The sequence below is a fragment of the Centruroides sculpturatus genome, unplaced genomic scaffold (assembly GCF_000671375.1).
Source record: "Centruroides sculpturatus isolate CEXI.00-Female unplaced genomic scaffold, Cexi_2.0 scaffold1204, whole genome shotgun sequence".
In the NCBI taxonomy this organism is placed as follows: domain Eukaryota; kingdom Metazoa; phylum Arthropoda; class Arachnida; order Scorpiones; family Buthidae; genus Centruroides; species Centruroides sculpturatus.
In genome coordinates, this window is record NW_019385392.1 from 230,826 (window position 1) to 253,229 (window position 22,404).

Here is a 22,404-nt window from a genome sequence, read left to right on the forward strand (position 1 = left end):
TAATGCATTTCTGTTCAATCAAAGTGCCACTGAAAATCATTCATGTACTACGTTTGGCACACATACCATAGGTTGCCGACCCCCGAGTTATACTATACATGAAAAAATACGGTAGAGCATCGATTATCCGAATATCGATCAACCAAAACATTGGTTAACCGAAAGCATTCCAGTCGGTAAATTTAAATTTCCACTAGTACTGTGGAGCTACAATATTTGGCTATTTTGAGCTACTCCAATATCATTTTTGTTGGTGTGTGTGTTTTAGCTGGCAGCACTGGTGTGACCATGAGAGGATACTTAAGGACATGCCAGGATTTGAATGAATTTCAACATGGGATAGGTTAATATATTTTTTTGTACATAATCGGTTATCTGAAAATCGATTATCCTAACAACTCCAGTCCCAAATTGTTTCGGATAATCGATGCTCTACTGTACTTATAAAGCATATGATTATAAACTTGTCTTTAGCTTTATCTTCTTCTTACAACTTCAATAGGAAAATTTCTCTGTATATCATTTGTAAATAAGCAATACTTGGGGAGACTATCAGTTGTCTTGATGTGATAATTTTTCTTCTGTTTTTAGAATTATTGCAGAGATATTTGCATATATTGTAAAGATGATCAGTCTTTAAATGCATATCACATGATAGTTAAGTGTATTAATTTTTCACAATTATGTGAAAGTATTTTTGGTATTTCTACTATTTCTCTTGAAAGATTTTTGGACCTTATTGTTGTCATTCAGATAGAATGGTGTTTAATTCTGTTCTGCTTTGCACTTGGAATCATTTGGTTCTGTACATACGTGGCATTATTATTTTTTCTTTAAATGTGTGTTCAAGCCTAAGGAATTTGGGAGACTAGCCATTGTCTTGAAGTGATCATTAATTTTTCTTCTGCTTTTAGGTAAGCTTTTCTGTTTATTATGTCTCAAGGAGTAAAGAGGAAGACTTTTCCCTCAACTGTTCTGGTGAGAACACCAAGTAGACCTAGAATGGATAGTCCCGGTCAAGATGAGGAGGTTGTGGAATTATTACAAAATCAGAGCTTTGATGTAACAGAAGAAGTTCAGTTATTATTACACATGCATGTTGCTCTTAATAGTAAAGTTGAGGAGTTTATAAGTCAACTTGAACATCTCACAGAATAGATTAAGAATGTGGATGAGAAACTCATTGATTTTGAGACAAGATTAGTTCATATTGAACCAACGGTGGGTTTGGTTGGGTTGAAGAAGGGAAATTTTTCACCTATTGATAATATCCATAAGAAATTGTCAGATCTGGAACGAGAGATGGATTATACTGATAATCAACAAAGAATTAATAATATAGTTATACATGGATTAGAGGCAGGGGCTGGAGAATCAGCCATAGACTTTGGAGGTAGTAAATCTTTTGCTACAAATAAGCTGAATTTATCATTCTTGCAGTATGTAGACAAGCAGATAAAAAATTTGGAGATAAGCCTAGAATAATAGTTTGTCAGTCTGGTTCTCTTAATGATAAATTAACGTTTAAAAGAGTAGTTTTTCAGATTCATAATTTGAACATATTTGTAAATAATAACTTTTCACAACAATTAAGGGTCATTAGGTATAAGTTAAGGATGTTCGGAAGACAAAAGAAATCTGAAGGTGTTCATAATATTCATTTAGCTTCTGATAAAGTAATTATTGATGGACTGGAATATGGATTTGATGAAGAATCGAGTAAAATTATTCCTATCTCTACATAACCACTGGTCCAATCTACCTCTATTGTGGCTTGGAATTGCACAGGTATTAAAAATAAGCCAAATTCTTTTTGGAAGTATTTATTGAAATTCAATGTTAATTTTTTTTAATCTGAAACCTGGCATTCTTCTAATAGTATCAAAAGTAATTTGAAGGTCTTATTGGATTATAATTGTATTATTGGCAATACATTTAGGGATTGTAATAGGAGTAGATTTAAGGATGGATGGTTGTTATTTATAAGAGTAAGTTTGGTATTTAAAGTTTATAGAGATAGACTTTTAGTTTTGATTAATATCATATTTTCCATGAGTAAATTTTTGCTATGTTTTGTTTACATGCAAGAACAAAGTTGCAGGAAATTTTTGAGATTTTAATTAATTTTTACTTTAATGAATATTCTAATTTGATTATTTTGGGGGATTTTAATGCTCAAGTGGGTAAAGGAAATGTCATCTCTGACTGCATTTGTGATGTCTTTGGTATTGATCTTGCTAAATAGAGTATCCAAGGATGCTATCGTGAATAGTAGAGGTCAGAAGATGCTTCAATATTGCCTCGTTAAATTTTTAATTATATTACATGGAAGAATGTTAGGTGATGAAGCACATGAACATGCATTAGTATCTAACTTGGAATCTTCAATTATTGATTTTGGTTTAGTAACTCCCTGTGTTTGGGATTGTGTTAAGTCTTTTTTGTTGATGATTGTTGTTTTTTGGATCATTTTCTGTTGGTATTGAGTTTGAATAATTCATTGCAACTTCAAGTGAATAATAGTGGCATTTTTTACAAACGAATTTTCTGAAACTGCAAGGTGGTAAACAGTTTTGTGTGTGATCTTGAGAAACATGTCAGGGAGAGTGCCTGTTTCTTTGTCATATGTAAATAAGTTAATTGTTGAGACTGCTAATTGCTATAATATGAATTTTAAACCAAAATATCACATTAATTTTAATAATTGGTTTGATTTAGATTGTGGTTTAATGATTAGGAATAGAAATAGAGCCTGGCATGTTTTTAAGAAAAGTGTATCGGAATTACATCGTAGAATATTTGTCTTATCTCATAGTTTAATTAAGAAAATTTGTTTAGCCAAGAAGAAAAAGTTTTTGTATACGGCACAGAATTCTGGTATTTTCTGAAGATAATAGATGGTTTTGGAATTTGTGTAAAATTAGAAATAATAATAGTAAAGTGAATATTTCTTTGGAAGTGTGGTTTACAGATTTTTATTCTCTATATGGTTCTTTTCTCCATTATACTTTAGACTTATCAGTTTTTAATAAGTGTTCATCTTAGTCTGATGAAATTTTGGATGCGGATATTTCAGAATCTGAGTTGAGATACGTTTTAAGTAAAAATTGGTTTTGCGCCTGTGTTCATGGTATCCCTCAGAATTTTAGAAGATTTAAATAATATTTGAAAAACAGAATCAAAGTTTTGATAGAATCTTGAGGACTGGCATAGTGCCAAAGGATTGGGAGGAGTGCTCTTTTGTGTCCAGTATATAAAAGTGGCTCTAAATTGATTCCTAGTAATTACAGAGGAATTTCCTTGCTAACCTGTCTCATAAATTTTTTGCAGAATACTGTATTTTAGGTTAGTAACTTGGTTAAATTTACATGATATTTTATTTGAGAATCAGGCTGGTTTTTGAGAAAAATATTCTATCATAGATAATGTTTTCATTTTGCATACTCTTATTACTAAGATGCTAATGAGAAAAAAATGTAAAGTATATGCCTTTTTTGTAGATTTGTCTTTGACCTTTTATACTGTAGATAGGAATTTAATGTGGAGAAAACTTTTAAAATATGGCCTGAGTTTTAAATTTATTTCTTTGCTTGCAGAATTATATAGACAATCAAATGTTAGAATCAAATGGAGCTGTTTTTGGATAGCTCCCAGTCTTTTTTTACAGCTACCAATGTTAGGCAAGGTTGTGTTTTGAGTCCTGTTTGTTTAGTTTGTATTTAAATGATTTAATTGAATGAATGAATAATTCTGATTATGAAGGTATCAATGTGAACAGTACCAGTGTTAAAATATTGGTATATGCAGATGATATTGTTTTGATTGCTGATTCCATTAAAGGTTTACAGGGATTTATTAATATTTTAGGTAAGTATTTATTAGAAAATAATATGAGTTTGAATCTTTTAATCTACAAGTTGTTTTTTTTCATAATGGGAGGTAAACTTTCTAAGTATGATAATGGTTGTTTTAGAAATGATATAATACAAGTAATTTTGCAATATACATATCTGGGTGTAATATTTAAGCATAATGGAAAATATAAATCCCACATTCAGATTTTAAAAGGAATGCTTTTATTAAAACTGACAGAATTATTAGATGGGTAGATCAGATAAATAATGTAATNTCTTATATCCAAGTAAATACAGTAACTTAATTTTGACTTTAAGAAAATAAAATAAAATTAGAAAGATCTCAAATGATCAAGAATTTCAATAAACAAAAATTAATGTAAATATTATGTGCTACAGACTGTATGTAATTCTAGCTTATAACCACAAATTGTAATCATCATTCAAATGAAGTGATGGCTCAAGTTTTTTGTGCAATTATAATTTAAACATTTCTATTGTTAAACAAAAACTAATACAAAAATAGTTAAGGCTAATTGTAAACAATTATCTGTTTAGTTATACATACAATCTCCAGCAGGTGTTAAAAATTTAATGCTTCTATGAAAAATCTTTTTCCAAAAATTCTTAAAAATAGAAGCAGATATATTCGTTTTTTGCTTTAGAATTCTATTCGGTTCAATCTAACTACTACTGTTTTCAGGAATTTTTGGAAAAAGAATTTCCCCTAGAAAAAACATTAAATTTTTAATGCCTTCAGCTGGAAATTGCATGCATAACCAAAAGATTACAATCACTCTTAAGTAGTCTACTATATAAGACATAACATCTAAAAATTGTATTGAAAGAAATTTAAAGAAAATAATATCCATTAGTTCTGTTTGAAATTATAATGTGTAACTTGATGTGTCCCTACAATATTTTAGGCTTTAAACTAGCTCATGATATAATAAGATATTCCTTTTATGATATAAGGTCATAAAGTCATTGAAAATAACTCTAAGCTTATTTACTGACCAAATAGAATATTACTAATTCTTTCAACAAACCTGAATCATCTCAAGAATTTTTAAATACTTTTTCTAGAACTGTCAATAATTGCATTTATTCTACTCAATTTAGCCATTACAGAAAACTACCTGAAAAGTCTAGAAAGTGTTATCTGGTTTATTTTCTCATTGAATTAAAAGCTTCTTGCATTGTCACAAAAATTGTTTTTATTAATATTGAGACTGATTAAGTTAGACCAGGGGTTGACAACCTTTCAGCGGTGTTGTGCCAAACATAAGCTATAGTGTTATTTCAAGTGACAACATGATTCTACAAAGTTTATTATATATGTTATCAAAATTAGTCCAGTTATAACAGATTTCAAAAATGTATAATTTTGAAGTTAAGCTGTTAATTGAATTATGTTCTTACATGTGAAGTGCTTGCACAACAGATAGATGTCAACACAAAGCATAAATGCATGTGCTGTAATAGAAATATACAAACAAGAGATTTGTTTTTGATGTACCACAGCTTTCAGTGAACTATGAATTCCATTTAAATGTGTAATTAATAATTAAATTATAATTTTTAATGCATTTCTGTTCAATCAAAGTGCCACTGAAAATCATTCATGTACCACGTTTGGCACACATACCATAGGTTGCCGACCCCTGAGTTATACTATACATGAAAAAATACGGTAGAGCATCGATTATCCGAATATCGATCAACCAAAACATTGGTTAACCGAAAGCATTCCAGTCGGTAAATTTAAATTTCCACTAGTACTGTGGAGCTACAATATTTGGCTGTTTTGAGCTACTCCAATATCATTTTTGTTGGTGTGTGTGTTTTAGCTGGCAGCACTGGTGTGACCATGAGAGGATACTTAAGGACATGCCAGGATTTGAATGAATTTCAACATGGGATAGGTTAATATATTTTTTTGTACATAATCGGTTATCTGAAAATCGATTATCCTAACAACTCCAGTCCCAAATTGTTTCGGATAATCGATGCTCTACTGTACTTATAAAGCATATGATTATAAACTTGTCTTTAGCTTTATCTTCTTCTTACAACTTCAATAGGAAAATTTCTCTGTATATCATTTGTAAATAAGCAATACTTGGGGAGACTATCAGTTGTCTTGATGTGATAATTTTTCTTCTGTTTTTAGAATTATTGCAGAGATATTTGCATATATTGCAAAGATGATCAGTCTTTAAATGCATATCACATGATAGTTAAGTGTATTAATTTTTCACAATTATGTGAAAGTATTTTTGGTATTTCTACTATTTCTTTTGAAAGATTTTTGGACCTTATTGTTGTCATTCAGATAGAATGGTGTTTAATTCTGTTCTGCTTTGCACTTGGAATCATTTGGTTCTGTACATATGTGGCATTATTATTTTTTCTTTAAATGTGTGTTCAAGCCTAAGGAATTTGGGAGACTAGCCATTGTCTTGAAGTGATCATTAATTTTTCTTCTGCTTTTAGGTAAGCTTTTCTGTTTATTATGTCTCAAGGAGTAAAGAGGAAGACTTTTCCCTCAACTGTTCTGGTGAGAACACCAAGTAGACCTAGAATGGATAGTCCCGGTCAAGATGAGGAGGTTGTGGAATTATTACAAAATCAGAGCTTTGATGTAACAGAAGAAGTTCAGTTATTATTACACATGCATGTTGCTCTTAATAGTAAAGTTGAGGAGTTTATAAGTCAACTTGAACATCTCACAGAATAGATTAAGAATGTGGATGAGAAACTCATTGATTTTGAGACAAGATTAGTTCATTTGAACCAACGGTGGGTTTGGTTGGGTTGAAGAAGGGAAATTTTTCACCTATTGATAATATCCATAAGAAATTGTCAGATCTGGAACGAGAGATGGATTATACTGATAATCAACAAAGAATTAATAATATAGTTATACATGGATTAGAGGCAGGGGCTGGAGAATCAGCCATAGACTTTGGAGGTAGTAAATCTTTTGCTACAAATAAGCTGAATTTATCATTCTTGCAGTATGTAGACAAGCAGATAAAAAATTTGGAGATAAGCCTAGAATAATAGTTTGTCAGTCTGGTTCCCTTAATGATAAATTAACGTTTAAAAGAGTAGTTTTTCAGATTCATAATTTGAACATATTTGTAAATAATAACTTTTCACAACAATTAAGGGTCATTAGGTATAAGTTAAGGATGTTCGGAAGACAAAAGAAATCTGAAGGTGTTCATAATATTCATTTAGCTTCTGATAAAGTAATTATTGATGGACTGGAATATGGATTTGATGAAGAATCGAGTAAAATTATTCCTATCTCTACATAACCACTGGTCCAATCTACCTCTATTGTGGCTTGGAATTGCACAGGTATTAAAAATAAGCCAAATTCTTTTTGGAAGTATTTATTGAAATTCAATGTTAATTTTTTTTAATCTGAAACCTGGCATTCTTCTAATAGTATCAAAAGTAATTTGAAGGTCTTATTGGATTATAATTGTATTATTGGCAATACATTTAGGGATTGTAATAGGAGTAGATTTAAGGATGGATGGTTGTTATTTATAAGAGTAAGTTTGGTATTTAAAGTTTATAGAGATAGACTTTTAGTTTTGATTAATATCATATTTTCCATGAGTAAATTTTTGCTATGTTTTGTTTACATGCAAGAACAAAGTTGCAGGAAATTTTTGAGATTTTAATTAATTTTTACTTTAATGAATATTCTAATTTGATTATTTTGGGGGATTTTAATGCTCAGGTGGGTAAAGGAAATGTCATCTCTGACTGCATTTGTGATGTCTTTGGTATTGATCTTGCTAAATAGGGTATCCAAGGATGCTATCGTGAATAGTAGAGGTCAGAAGATGCTTCAATATTGCCTCGTTAAATTTTTAATTATATTACATGGAAGAATGTTAGGTGATGAAGCACATGAACATGCATTTGTATCTAACTTGGAATCTTCAATTATTGATTTTGGTTTAGTAACTCCCTGTGTTTGGGATTGTGTTAAGTCTTTTTTGTTGATGATTGTTGTTTTTTGGATCATTTTCTGTTGGTATTGTGTTTGAATAATTCATTGCAACTTCAAGTGAATAATAGTGGCATTTTTTACAAACGAATTTTCTGAAACTGCAAGGTGGTAAACAGTTTTGTGTGTGATCTTGAGAAACATGTCAGGGAGAGTGCCTGTTTCTTTGTCATATGTAAGTAAGTTAATTGTTGAGACTGCTAATTGCTATAATATGAATTTTAAACCAAAATATCACATTAATATTAATAATTGGTTTGATTTAGATTGTGGTTTAATGATTAGGAATAGAAATAGAGCCTGGCATGTTTTTAAGAAAAGTGTATCGGAATTACATCGTAGAATATTTGTTTTATCTCATAGTTTAATTAAGAAAATTTGTTTAGCCAAGAAGAAAAAGTTTTTGTATACGGCACAGAATTCTGGTATTTTCTGAAGATAATAGATGGTTTTGGAATTTGTGTAAAATTAGAAATAATAATAGTAAAGTGAATATTTCTTTGGAAGTGTGGTTTACAGATTTTTATTCTCTATATGGTTCTTTTCTCCATTATACTTTAGACTTATCAGTTTTTAATAAGTGTTCATCTTAGTCTGATGAAATTTTGGATGCGGATATTTCAGAATCTGAGTTGAGATACGTTTTAAGTAAAAATTGGTTTTGCGCCTGTGTTCATGGTATCCCTCAGAATTTTAGATTTAAATAATATTTGAAAAACAGAATCAAAGTTTTGATAGAATCTTGAGGACTGGCATAGTGCCAAAGGATTGGGAGGAGTGCTCTTTTGTGTCCAGTATATAAAAGTGGCTCTAAATTGATTCCTAGTAATTACAGAGGAATTTCCTTGCTAACCTGTCTCATAAATTTTTTGCAGAATACTGTATTTTAGGTTAGTAACTTGGTTAAATTTACATGATATTTTATTTGAGAATCAGGCTGGTTTTTGAGAAAAATATTCTATCATAGATAATGTTTTCATTTTGCATACTCTTATTACTAAGATGCTAATGAGAAAAAAATGTAAAGTATATGCCTTTTTTGTAGATTTGTCTTTGACCTTTTATACTGTAGATAGGAATTTAATGTGGAGAAAACTTTTAAAATATGGCCTGAGTTTTAAATTTATTTCTTTGCTTGCAGAATTATATAGACAATCAAATGTTAGAATCAAATGGAGCTGTTTTTGGATAGCTCCCAGTCTTTTTTTACAGCTACCAATGTTAGGCAAGGTTGTGTTTTGAGTCCTGTTTGTTTAGTTTGTATTTAAATGATTTAATTGAATGAATGAATAATTCTGATTATGAAGGTATCAATGTGAACAGTACCAGTGTTAAAATATTGGTATATGCAGATGATATTGTTTTGATTGCTGATTCCATTAGAGGTTTACAGGGATTTATTAATATTTTAGGTAAGTATTTATTAGAAAATAATATGAATTTGAATCTTTTAAAATCTAAAGTTGTCATTTTTTTCTAATGGAGGTAAATTTTCTAAATATAATAAATGATGGTTTAGAAATGATACAAGTAATTTTGGAGTATAAATATCAGGGTGTAATATTTAAATGTAATGGAAAATATAACTCCCACATTCAGATTTCAAAAGAGAAATGATTATATTAAAACTGACAGAGTTATTCAGATGTGTAGATCAGCTAAGTTATGTAATACATATGAGCAATTGCCTGAGGATTTTTAATTCAGTTGTTAGTTTGTCTTTGTTATATGCTTCTGAGGTATGGGGTTATCAATCTTATGTTTAGATTCACTGTTGACTAGGTTTATTAAAAAATTTGGTTTATCTCAGTGTACTTCAAGATATTTAATTTTTATGGAGCGTTTGTTATTGCCTTTTTCCTTTGTAGTTTTAAATAAATGTTTGAATTGGATTTTCAAATAATGGAATTGGATAAGAAGCGATGGAGTAGGAAATGTTGGTTATATTTTAAATAAGAACGATTTTTTGTGGATAAAAAATTTAAGGAATAACTGTGTTAATAATGGTATTAATTTCGATGAATTATTAAATAATTATAACTGTTGCTGTTTACTGAAATTAAATTACAGTCGATCCCCTATAACACGGTAGATACATTCCACTTTATAAGAATTTCGCGTTGTAGGAATCCTTAAATACATGAGCCAATCGCAACCCGGCACGTGTACAGTTTACGGACTACGGCTGTTTGAAAGGTTTTCTTCCATAAAATTAATCGATTCTAGACTAATTTGTATAATTTTTTGGAAATAATCCATATAAACTATGCTATAAACAAAAAATTGTGGCCATTGCTTAAGCTTGTTTTCGTTGCAGAGCAGCACACAAAACGGCGAGCGTATTTTCTAATAAGTTATTTTTCTGCGAAAAATTCATTGAACTTTGGAGACATCATTACTAGAAATAATTTTTATGGCCATTGAATAAGAAATGTTTTTTTCACAAGAAATGTATAAAATTACAGTACTGTATTAGACTTACAGTACCTAATTTATATACTGTACAGACGATAGTAAACTCTCCGTAGCATGTAAGTAGTTCGTCTGCTCGTCCACTATTGGTCCAGATTCGACCAATCCTATCGCAACACGAGTCAGTGATGACGTTTTACCGCATTTTACGAGTCTCTTTTAGCATCTTTATATGAATACAGTAGCAATTTTTTTGCCGCGATATACGAATCTGCATTATATGAACCCACGTTATAGGGGGGTCTACTGTATTTTGATAATTATATTTCGGATTTGAATAAGTGTATTAACTCGAATTCTTATAATATTTGGTATAAGTATTTAAATAAATTGTTTTTTGATAGTTTTGTTTATAATATATAATATTTCTTTTAATATTAATTCTATTTTAATGCAAGTGAGATGTAATTCTCTTAATTTTTTCAGAGATATTTGCAAATATTGCAAAGGTGATCAGTCTTTAAATGTGTATCACATGATAGCTAAGTGTATTAATTTTTCAAAATTACGTGAATGTATTTTCAATATTTCTATTTCTTTTGAAAGATCTTTGGACCTTATCGGTAATTTACATAACTTTGATTAATTTTTTTTATCCAGAAAGTTAATTTTTTTTTAGGTAATGTTATGATTATTTTGTTCCAGTTGTCATTCAAATAGATCGGCACTTAATTTTGTTCTGCATTGCATTTGGAATCATTTGGTTCTGTACATAGGTAGCATTATTTTTTTGCTTTAAATGTGTGTTCAAGCCTAAGGAATTTGGGAGACTATCCGTTGTCTTGATGTGATAATTAATTTTTCTTCTGCTTTTAGGTGGGTGTGGTTATTTTATATATAATTTATTATTATTTTCTTCAGATAGTTCTTCCCATGAATTTGATTTTGATCACTTTGATTATGTTTGACATTTCATTTAATTTATTGTCGGTTTGTAAAATTTGTATTATTTATGTATGTATATATATACATACATAAATAATAAAAATTTTTAAAAATATTTTGTAATAATTCTAATTCATTATAGTATTACTGTAGTTTTCTTTATTGTTGTGTATTAATTTTTGTAATTTGTATAAGTTTGTATTCCTTGCATCATGGGTGAAACCAGTATGCATAAATATAAATAAATAAGCAATACTTTGTTTAACAAAATTATTCATTTGGGTTTTACTTTCATAAACAAAATTGACATCCGTCACATTCTCTTTAGAAAGTTCTATCATTCTTTACAGAGATCAGACTGTAAAGTAATTGTAAGTTTGCAAAAGATCTTATGGATGTTATAAGTACAGCTTCCATCACTACTGTTTATACATTTAATTAAAACAAGATTTTCTTTTCAATTACAGAGTAAAATGGTTCAGTCTGAATTTTTTAGCTTCATAAATAGTTGAAACAAAACTTATAATAAATATTCAACAATAATTCACAATTTTAATTATGAATTCTTGCTGAATATTTATTATAAGAAACAAGTATTATTAATTTATTTCTCAAATTATGTTAAAGTGCTTGTTTATAAATTTAATATAAAAATTATTTAAATGTAAACAGAAAATAGATAATGTACTACTCTGAAAGTAATATCTTCATATTTGATGAGATTTGATGGTTCGATTTAATAACAATTATATTAAACATTACTTGATGTTATATTATAACAACTAAGTAAAAAGTGTTAAAACAATTTTCTTAAACATTATATATTACTAAAATGTATACTTAAAAATTTTTATAAATTAAGTAAATAATAAATATGTATTTTAAAAATTAATTATTAAAATTCATACCTCATAGGATTTTCAGGAACTATTTTCTGATTTTCTTTATTCTGAAGAGAATAAAGCTTAAAATAAATTATAACTATTAAATTGTAAAAATACTAAAATACTAGAATTATGTCATATAAACAATAATTCATATTAACTTACTGTATCAATTTCATCGTGAAAAGGTGTATGAAATAATTCTTGTGAACAAAGTGGTTGAGTATCTTCATCCAAATCAGACAATGAAGAAGCTGTTTGACTTTTAGAAAGTTGTAAAGATTCATGACGTTCCTGAATTTAATTAATGTAGAGTTTTCTTATTTTTTGAAAGTAACATTAAATAAAGAATACTTAACAGAAGTATTAGAAAGAAATTATAAAATTAAAAATATAGTATATAACATGTAAAATATAATTTAATTTTCTTGATAAATTAATCATTATTATAATACTGCTTATTTTTAAAAATATAAACTATCTTAACAATTAAATACATTGTAAGAGGTCTTTTGATCATTCAATGATAAAAAATCTTCACCTGCAAAGCAAGTATAATGTTTAAAGATCAACTTGGTGAAACTTCTGTGCTTTTAGAAAGTAAAGTAATTGAAGAATAATCACAAAACAGTCTATTTGTATTTTTTTTATAAAATTTTTAATGGCAAAACTCCCATAAAATAATTAGAAAGGAACCAATAAAAAACTGAATAATGTACTGGTTAATAATTAATATTTTCATACTTTTAAAGAATGCCATAATATTCTTGGTTTTAATTCCTTATTGAAATGTTGCATTTAATAGCAGGTCCCAAAAAACAAGTGAATTTAATTCATAAAACTTTTATTACAATTTATATAATTATATAATACAGCAAGTAAAACTTATCAACAAATAGATTCTATACTAAAATACAAAAGACATCATAAGTATTACATCCATCATTGCCATTTTCAGTTTTGTTCGTTTCAAGTATTAAGACCCAACTTGTCTTCCATCAATCCTTGCAATCCCATTTCTTTGCAGTCAGTGCCATAAGTAAGACCCATCAACTTCCTACTTTGATTAATGTATCTCAAAGGAGACATCCTTTTCCCTGTTGGCCATCAACCCTACCTTGCGGTAAAGCTTGTTCTTATTTTTCAAGCTGTGTCTGAAATATTTCAATAGATGTCTCCATTGTGGATCCAGCAATCTTAAGTTCTTTTAAAATGAACAGATAGTTACTTTTTGCTATACATGGAATCCAAAGCATTCTTCTACAATATATTATTACAAATACCACAATATGTTTCATACATAAAGCATCTATTATCCAGGTCTTTGATCTATACATTGCAACTGAAAGACTAAAGTGTTACACTAATTTCGTGTTTTTAGATTTTGTAATATGCCTTTGTTCCAAATTTCTTTTCAGTTTTTCTATTTCCAATTTGGTCATTCCTATTCTTTGTTTTGCTTCTCACATATATTCTGAAAAGTAGTTTTATAACTATTGAAAATAAAACTGAAACTTCATTATGCTTCATTTTCACTTGTCTTATTTTTTTATAACTGTCTAAAACATTTAATCATATTGAATACATAAATTTATAATTACAATAGAAATTTACACTTTACAACAGAATAAATTTCATGGTAAATTTTCAGTAACCTTCCCCTCAACTTTTAATGATTGCTTGATTACTAAAGATTCTCAGGAGTAAAATANTTATAATTACAATAGAAATTTACACTTTACAACAGAATAAATTTCATGGTAAATTTTCAGTAACCTTCCCCTCAACTTTTAATGATTGCTTGATTACTAAAGATTCTCAGGAGTAAAATAAAAAAGTTACCATATAAAATTTCTGTAGAAGTTCCAAAACTGATTGATTCTGTTGAATACAGTAAAAATAATTTGCTTAGTTTAGTTGTTTGGAAACAATTGACTAATCAATTATTTTCAATTATGCAAAACCCTTAATTCCCACACAAAGTTGCAGGGTGCAACAACACGACAGGTCACAACTTGGCTGGTGTTTAGTATCACTAATAAATTATAAATTTTGTAAATGAAAAGATTAATATTAAATTTTTAGAAAATTTAAGAAAATTCTTAAAAAAAAAAAAAAAAGACAATACAAAAAATGTGTCTTCTCACTTATCCTTTCACATGCACGAGGAAAATAACAATTCCACGACAGAGTCAACCTTTCATTTGGGGCTACTTGTCTGCCTCAATATGTAAAAATGATAAAAACACCCTCTGGTGATGGCAAACAATATTAAAAAATTATTATTATTTTAATTTTAATATTTTCTTGAATTTTTCATAATTTTTCAACAGTGTTTACATAATATAAGCACGCACACACACACACACATACAAAAACTTAAATTTATATGAAACTACATCAGAATTATACTCTTACAGTATACTCTTGATTATCTGTGTGGGGATTATCTGACTTGCGAAATATCCATGCATGCTTATGTCTGAATAAAAATTTACATCAGAAATACAAAAATTAGTATTAAAATAAAAAAAATCTGTATTGTTAATTCCTGCTATTTAAAATGGTATAGTGAGAAACAGAACTACTTTCAGAAAGTCAAGGACTTCCAGAACTACTTAAATTAAATGGCCTAACAAGTACAGTAAGCACCATTGATTCTTGAACAATACAGCTTTACTTGTGTATACTGTATTTTTTTTTTTATATTAAATAAGTTGTAAAATTGTTTTAAGAAAATATTTTGAATAATTTCCTTAACAATAAATCATTAATATTTCAAAATTAATGACATTTTATGATACTACCTAGCTGGCAACCTTCGTTCTCAGTTAATAATACAAGAAATTCATAGTGAACTGTGGACAGTAGTTCAATAAATTTTCCTGAATTTTCTGTTTACATCAAAAGTTTTATTCATCTCTGATCACATCAAAAGCTTATTAATTAAGAAATTGTCATTCTCAAAACACATTTTATTCATAACATAAACTGTTATGTTAAATTTAATATGAAATTAAAAACTAAATAAAAGAAAAATCAATTAGCTTTCATTAAGACAAACTTGCAGATTATCTGCATTTCTGCATTATCCATGCCTCCATTTCCAGTGATTAGCCCAGATTATTGGGAGTATACTGTATTAATCAAATGATAAAGCCAGATTCAAGCTAGAGCTAGTTTAAGTACTGTATTGGTCCAAATATTAGTCAAAGCTTTTCCTCAATTTTAAAGGAGCAAAAAAAAAGAAAAAAAAATCACTCTTGACCTATATTTGAGTCCAATTAAACTTTTCTTTGATTTTGAGTAACTCTACAGGACACATTGTACAAACTGATGCTAAAATTCAGTACATCAATTGTTTTCATTTAACAAACTTTTGTAGAGCGAGCTCCTTTATTACATTACTATTAGAATCAGATTATTACTTTTTTTTTTAATTTTTACTTTAGTGTTTTAAAACACTGAAAATTTGAAAAGAATTTGAAATTTTCAATATGCATAAACAAATCAAAGTAAAGCAAAATCAATGTTATGTAATGAAAACAATAAGAAAAGTAATCTAATATAAAGACCATAGAGAAAACTTTCATAATCTACATATTTAAATCTTAAAGAAAAATAAAATAAAAACCTGTGATTAAATTGATATTATATTGTATACTATTGAATATTAAGTGGTTATCAAATAATTTTGAAAATGTAAATGAATTAAATACATAATATCAGTCTTTTTCATCAGTTTAAAAGTCAGAAAACAAGCAATTAACTTAATTATGTCTATAAAAAGATAACTATTGTATTTCAAATGAAATATTCTACTTGATAATTATATTACCTTAGATGGACTATTTCGTTCAATAAGAGAAACTGAAGAATTTGAATGATGATCTCCATTATCATCAAAATGATAATTTAATTTATCATAATTTTCTTTTTTTGCTTCTCCTTCAAACATAGACTGATTTTCCCAATATTCTGATTTCTGTCTTCTATTTTCCTCTTCTCTAGCAGTTTCTCTAGAAGCTGCAACTACTTCCTATTTAAATAATAAATAAAAATAATTTCAATATCTTTTATACAATTTACACAAACATATGAAATCAAAATTATTAAAATGAAAATTGAAAAATGATAAATGATGCCATTTAAATTACAATTACAGTAGAGCGTCGTTTATCCAAAAGTCGGTTATCCGAAAGAATTCCAGTCGGCAAATTTAAATTTTCGCTAGTGCTGTGGCGCCTCAATCTTTGGCTATATCTTGGGCTACTCCAATATTTTTTTGATTGATGTGTGTGTTTTAGCTGGCAAAACTGGCAATTTTGTGTGTCATGCTGAATCGAACGTTTTTGATACTAGATTAACTTCTAAAGTATAATTTTTTTTGTTTTTATAATCTCGTCGATTCGTCTTTTGTTTGAGCACCACGCAACTCTTGATTACTCATTCCCTNTTTTATACATTTCTTGTGAAAGAAACATTTCTTATTCAACGGCCATAAAAATTATTTATATTAATGATGTCTCCAAAGTTCAGCGAAGTTTTCGCAGAAAAATAAGTTATCAGAAATCGGCCGCGGTTTGGTGTGCTCTTCGCGACAAAAACAAGCTTGAGCAATGGCGATGTCGAATGGTGCACACTCGGTAAGTAATCCTACAATTTTTTGTTAATAGCGTAGTTTATACGGATTATTCCCAAAAAAAATATACGTATTTTGAAAATGTTGAGTCAGATTAGTCTAGAATCGATTAATTTTATGGAAGAAAACCTTTCAAACAGCCGTAGTCCGTAAACTTGACACGTGTCGGGCTGTGATTGGAAGGACTCATAAGAAATCGGATTCCTAAAGAATGGAATGTATCTATGATCTTATAGGGGGTCGACTGTATTTGATACTTGCTCTGCTATTTTGGTATATGAATTGCAGTATTGGTATGCAGTATTTTGGTAATTGATTCTGATACATCAAAGCAATCTCATTATTAAGCACAACATCAAAATATTGGTTTAGCACAGCTTTATTCTCTGTTTATATTTTGAGATATACATATTTAAAGAAAATATTTCATTTAGAGATACATAAAAATTATCATCTGCAGGGTGAATAGCAAAATTTACTTAATACTTCATGAAAAAGAAGCTATTTTCCTAACTCATCTGGTTTAGTACTCACTATTCTGTGAACCTTTCATTTATTCATGTGTCAATTCAACCATGCACCTATTGTTTAAACAAACAAGCAATTGCCTTGGCAATATATGATCCAATTGTAAAATTTGATTTGAAAGCATTTGGAGAATTGGGTTATTCTAAAATGAAAAGATATAACACCTGACATGAGCTCATAAATAAGGCCAAAAAATGCTTTGAGACTGCTATAAATAAAATTTTCCAGCATAAAAGTGAAAGCTTTGATATGATAAATTATACCATTTAAATTGCAATTATTTATAAGTTTTTGCACTTTGCTTTTAGTTTTAGTCTTGTTTATTAACATCTGTTCATAAATTAAGGATATGAAAGGTAATTATGAGGAGTTTCAAGAATTAAGAGTTAAAATAATTTGTAATTTGGAAAATTTCTCTCTGTTAGATTAGATTATTAAAAGTATTACAGATTGTTCTCTCAAATTCATATTGCATAACTAAAACAGTATTTTTAAAATCTCAAAATGTTTTAATATGGCAATTGATATAAAACATATCCAAAAAGTTACTGTGCAATAGAAAACATTTAAGTAAAGCTCTTCAGCATCATGTCCTAGATTTAAAAAATTCTCCCTTTTGAGGTTGAAGGCCTACCAATTCAGGAAGCATCTGCAACATTACTCATTTCCAGGGCTTCGGAGTCGGAGTCGTGGAGTTTTGGTGTTTTAGCCGGAGTCAGAGTCTGATTGGTAAGGAAAAGTCGGAGTTGGAGTCGGTAGATTTTTAAGCAACTCCACAGCCCTACTCATTTCACAAAATTTGGCTATCAAATTTTGCATTGCATTACAGTGGGGCACCTGTGCATCTGGAAATTGCTGGGCAAATCTTTGTTGTATGATATCTGTAAATTTTCCATTATTACAAAACACATGATTCATCTGAATATTCACTGCTCAATCATCAGCATCATTATCACTCAGCCAACACAGACCTGCATTCTCACTCTCTTTTCTGTCAACTGTATCTGGATGAATGTGGATAGGCATTCCAGAACATCTGTGAGCAGGCAGTAACACCATCTACTGAAAAATGGAAATGCAGGACATACAACTTACAGGTCTTATATACAATATCATACACACCATATTTTTGCAGAATGACAGGCATGTCACGCATAAAAGGGAAAGACCAGCATATTTCATATTTCAGTAGAAAATTTAATGTTGATGCATATAGATGTAAAATCTCTGTGTTAAAACTTTGATTGTAGGTAATTTTGACTGTGATTATGTATTGGTTGGCAGATCCTCTGTACTTGATAATAGAGTCATAAATGAATAAATTTGGAAATGTGAATATCATGAAGCACCTAACAATTAAGCATTTTTGAAAAATGCATTATTTGCTGTTTGAATATGTTAACTTCTGTAATATAGCATGTGCATTACACTTGCAAGCTAAGTTTTTTTGAGTTTTGATGTTGAAAACTGGATGCACATAAAATTCAATGGTGCATGAGAAGTAAGAAAACATGGTATATATCTATTTTTATCATAAAAGTTTAAATCAGACTAATAAATAATTTTATTTCAACTTATTCTGAGAGAATGCAAAAAGTTTGAGAAAAACAAATAGTAATAAAAAATAGTTTCGTAGGAAATTAAGCATTTATATTTAATATATTAAATTCTACATAAAAGAAATTATTTAAAAATCTTAAATTCAACTAAAGAACAGTATTATGGTTCTATGATCAAAAGCTTATTAATTAAGAAATTGTCATTCTCAAAACACATTTTATTCATAACATAAACTGTTGTTAAATTTAGTATGAAATTAAAAACTAAATAAAAGAAAAATCAATTAGCTTTCATTAAGACAAACTTGCAGATTATCTGCATTTCTGCATTATCCATGCCTCCATTTCCAGTGATTAGCCCAGATTATTGGGAGTATACTGTATTAATCAAATGATAAAGCCAGATTCAAGCTAGAGCTAGTTTAAGTACTGTATTGGTCCAAATATTAGTCAAAGCTTTTCCTCAATTTTAAAGGAGCAAAAAAAAGAAAAAAAAATCACTCTTGACCTATATTTGAGTCCAATTAAACTTTTCTTTGATTTTGAGTAACTCTACAGGACACATTGTACAAACTGATGCTAAAATTCAGTACATCAATTGTTTTCATTTAACAAACTTTTTGATGATTTTATTCAAAATAAATAAAATAGATAAATCAGATTATTACTTTTTTTTTAATTTTTACTTTAGTGTTTTAAAATTTAGAAATATTTAAAACACTGAAAATTTGAAAATAATTTGAAATTTTCAATATGCATAAACAAATCAAAGTAAAGCAAAATCAATGTTATGTAATGAAAACAATAAGAAAACTAATCTAATATAAAGACCATAGAGAAAACTTTCATAATCTACATATTTAAATCTTAAAGAAAAATAAAATAAAAACCTGTGATTAAATTGATATTATATTGTATACTATTGAATATTAAGTGGTTATCAAATAATTTTGAAAATGTAAATGAATTAAATACATAATATCAGTCTTTTTCATCAGTTTAAAAGTCAGAAAACAAGTAATTAACTTAATTATGTCTATAAAAAGATAACTATTGTATTTCAAATGAAATATTCTACTTGATAATTATATTACCTTAGATGGACTATTTCGTTCAATAAGAGAAACTGAAGAATTTGAATGATGATCTCCATTATCATCAAAATGATAATTTAATTTATCATAATTTTCTTTTTTTGCTTCTCCTTCAAACATAGACTGATTTTCCCAATATTCTGATTTCTGTCTTCTATTTTCCTCTTCTCTAGCAGTTTCTCTAGAAGCTGCAACTACTTCCTATTTAAATAATAAATAAAAATAATTTCAATATCTTTTATACAATTTACACAAACATATGAAATCAAAATTATTAAAATGAAAATTGAAAAATGATAAATGATGCCATTTAAATTACAATTACAGTAGAGCGTCGTTTATCCAAAAGTCGGTTATCCGAAAGAATTCCAGTCGGCAAATTTAAATTTTCGCTAGTGCTGTGGCGCCTCAATCTTTGGCTATATCTTGGGCTACTCCAATATTTTTTTGATTGATGTGTGTGTTTTAGCTGGCAAAACTGGCAATTTTGTGTGTCATGCTGAATCGAACGTTTTTGATACTAGATTAACTTCTAAAGTATAATTTTTTTTGTTNGATCAGGGGGAATAAGGAGGACATGAAATTGGTTCAAACTTCAGATTTCGCAGAGCCTCTCCAGTTGCATGCTAGGTGTGTGGACAAGTGTTGTCATGTTGCAAGATTATTGGCACCAGATGATTATTTATTGTATTAGAGGCAGCCTGGCACCAATAATCTTGCAACATGACAACACTTGTCCACACACCTAGCATGCAACTGGAGAGGCTCTGCGAAATCTGAAGTTTGAACCAATTTCATGTCCTCCTTATTCCCCCTGATCTTGCATCTTGCGATTTTTATTTTTTTCCTCTACTCAAGAGAAACCTCAAGGGTAATCATTACACCTTGGACGATGAGGTGAAGGCAGCTGTCAAATCCTGGATTCGAGAAAAGTCGGAAGAATTTTTCAGTGTCAAAATGAAAAAACTTGTTACACGTTGGGAGAAATATGTTAGCCTTAATGGTGACTATGTTAAAAAATAAATATATGATTTTGATCAAAGCTTAAGAATTGTACTTTAATGTACTTTTTGCCCGATCTTGCTATTTGTTTTTGTTCGTGTTCTACAAGCATGTGTGCATTACTTTTCAGCCTACCCTTGTAATATGTAAAATGATTTAAAATGTATAATGCAAAAATACTTTATTTTTCACTTATATATTATATTATTATTATTATTTTAATTACATGTTATGATGAGTCAAAAATACCCATCATTTACAATTATTAAAGCAGAATTTCATTCCAAAACTCTTGATCAAAAAAGTTAAAATGTTAAAATATTCTTATATCATTACAAATCAACTGCACAATATACAGTTTTTAATTATTCATTACAAATTTTATTATTTGTAACGAATAATTAAAAACCACAATTCCCATATTATATTTCCTACATTTTTCAAAAACTTAATGTACATTACTGTATATACTACTTGAAAAATATTTTATTATGATTCAAGGAAAATCTGAACTGCATGTTAATTGAATGTAATTAGAAAATATGCCTATAAAAATTTTTTATTTTTAGAAAAATTAAAATATTTTTTAAACTTTTTGGATTAAAAATATGTATATATTTTTAGAAACATCATCTTATTACATTATATAGTGATTAATGTGAAATCATTCTTTAAAGAGAGATAAAGAATGAAAAAGTGGATTGTAAATTTAATACAGATAAAATTATTACAAAACAAGAAACTGAAACTGATATTTAAATGGTACAGAGTACTTATATGAATGCCATAAAACATCTGTCCTATAAATAGAACACTAACAAACTTTCTTATTATTAAATCATAATAATATAGAACAAATGATAGCAGTTTTATCATATTAATAAATAAAACAGTTTTTACATTGAAAATGAAAAATAAAGTAATATTACAGTAGAGCCTCGATTATCCGACCTTATTGGGGACTGGGGTTGGTCAGATAATTGAAAGGGCGGATAACCGAAAAGTATGAAAAAATCTAAATATCAACAACTCATAGCCCGAGTAGTAAATATCATCACCAAACGATCGCCTAAATATCGGGCTATAATATGGCTAATTAAATGATTGGAATAAAGTAATTTGACACTAGAGGTAGACGTTAGGCGCCATCTCTTAATTAAATTAATAATTAAAATTAAATAAATAAATCAATAAATAAATTTAGAATCTTCTGGAATAAAAGAACTGGCCCGGGGCGGGACTCGAACCCGCAGCCTCCGCTTGCCGTGCGGCGCGCTTACCAGTTACGCTACCCAGACCCTCGAGCTAGTCTTCGCTTCCAGAAGTATATTAGATTTAGATATAACCTTACTTGGTTAAATACATCACTGACTGGGGACGACTCCTTCGCCCACGGCCATAGCGGCACTCAGCCAGCTAACGCAACACCCGGCGAGGTATATATATATATA

At 28.7% G+C, this 22,404-nt stretch overlaps 1 protein-coding gene and 1 long non-coding RNA gene across 3 annotated transcripts in view; both read right to left on the minus strand.

Annotated features, from left to right (window-relative positions):
* Positions 1-18,746, minus strand: part of LOC111638455 — a 58,165-nt gene extending 39,419 nt beyond the window's left edge. Inside the window, exons 1-4 of one of the 2 annotated variants that reach the window (XM_023384178.1) lie at positions 18,270-18,746; positions 15,967-16,167; positions 12,294-12,422; positions 12,153-12,208 (exon numbers count right to left, since the gene is read on the minus strand). In XM_023384178.1, the coding sequence (XP_023239946.1) occupies positions 12,153-12,208; positions 12,294-12,422; positions 15,967-16,167; positions 18,270-18,275 (392 nt within the window). In that variant the 5' untranslated portion in view covers positions 18,276-18,746. The remainder of the gene's footprint in view (positions 1-12,152; positions 12,209-12,293; positions 12,423-15,966; positions 16,168-18,269) is intronic. The other variant, XM_023384179.1, reaches the window with a different exon arrangement.
* Positions 12,567-15,482, minus strand: LOC111638456. The gene is made up of 3 exons (XR_002758877.1): positions 14,276-15,482; positions 13,971-14,163; positions 12,567-13,602 (listed from the first exon to the last, which is right to left on the minus strand). It is a non-coding gene; the product is annotated as an uncharacterized LOC111638456 (long non-coding RNA).
* Positions 18,747-22,404: the final 3,658 nt, after the last annotated feature.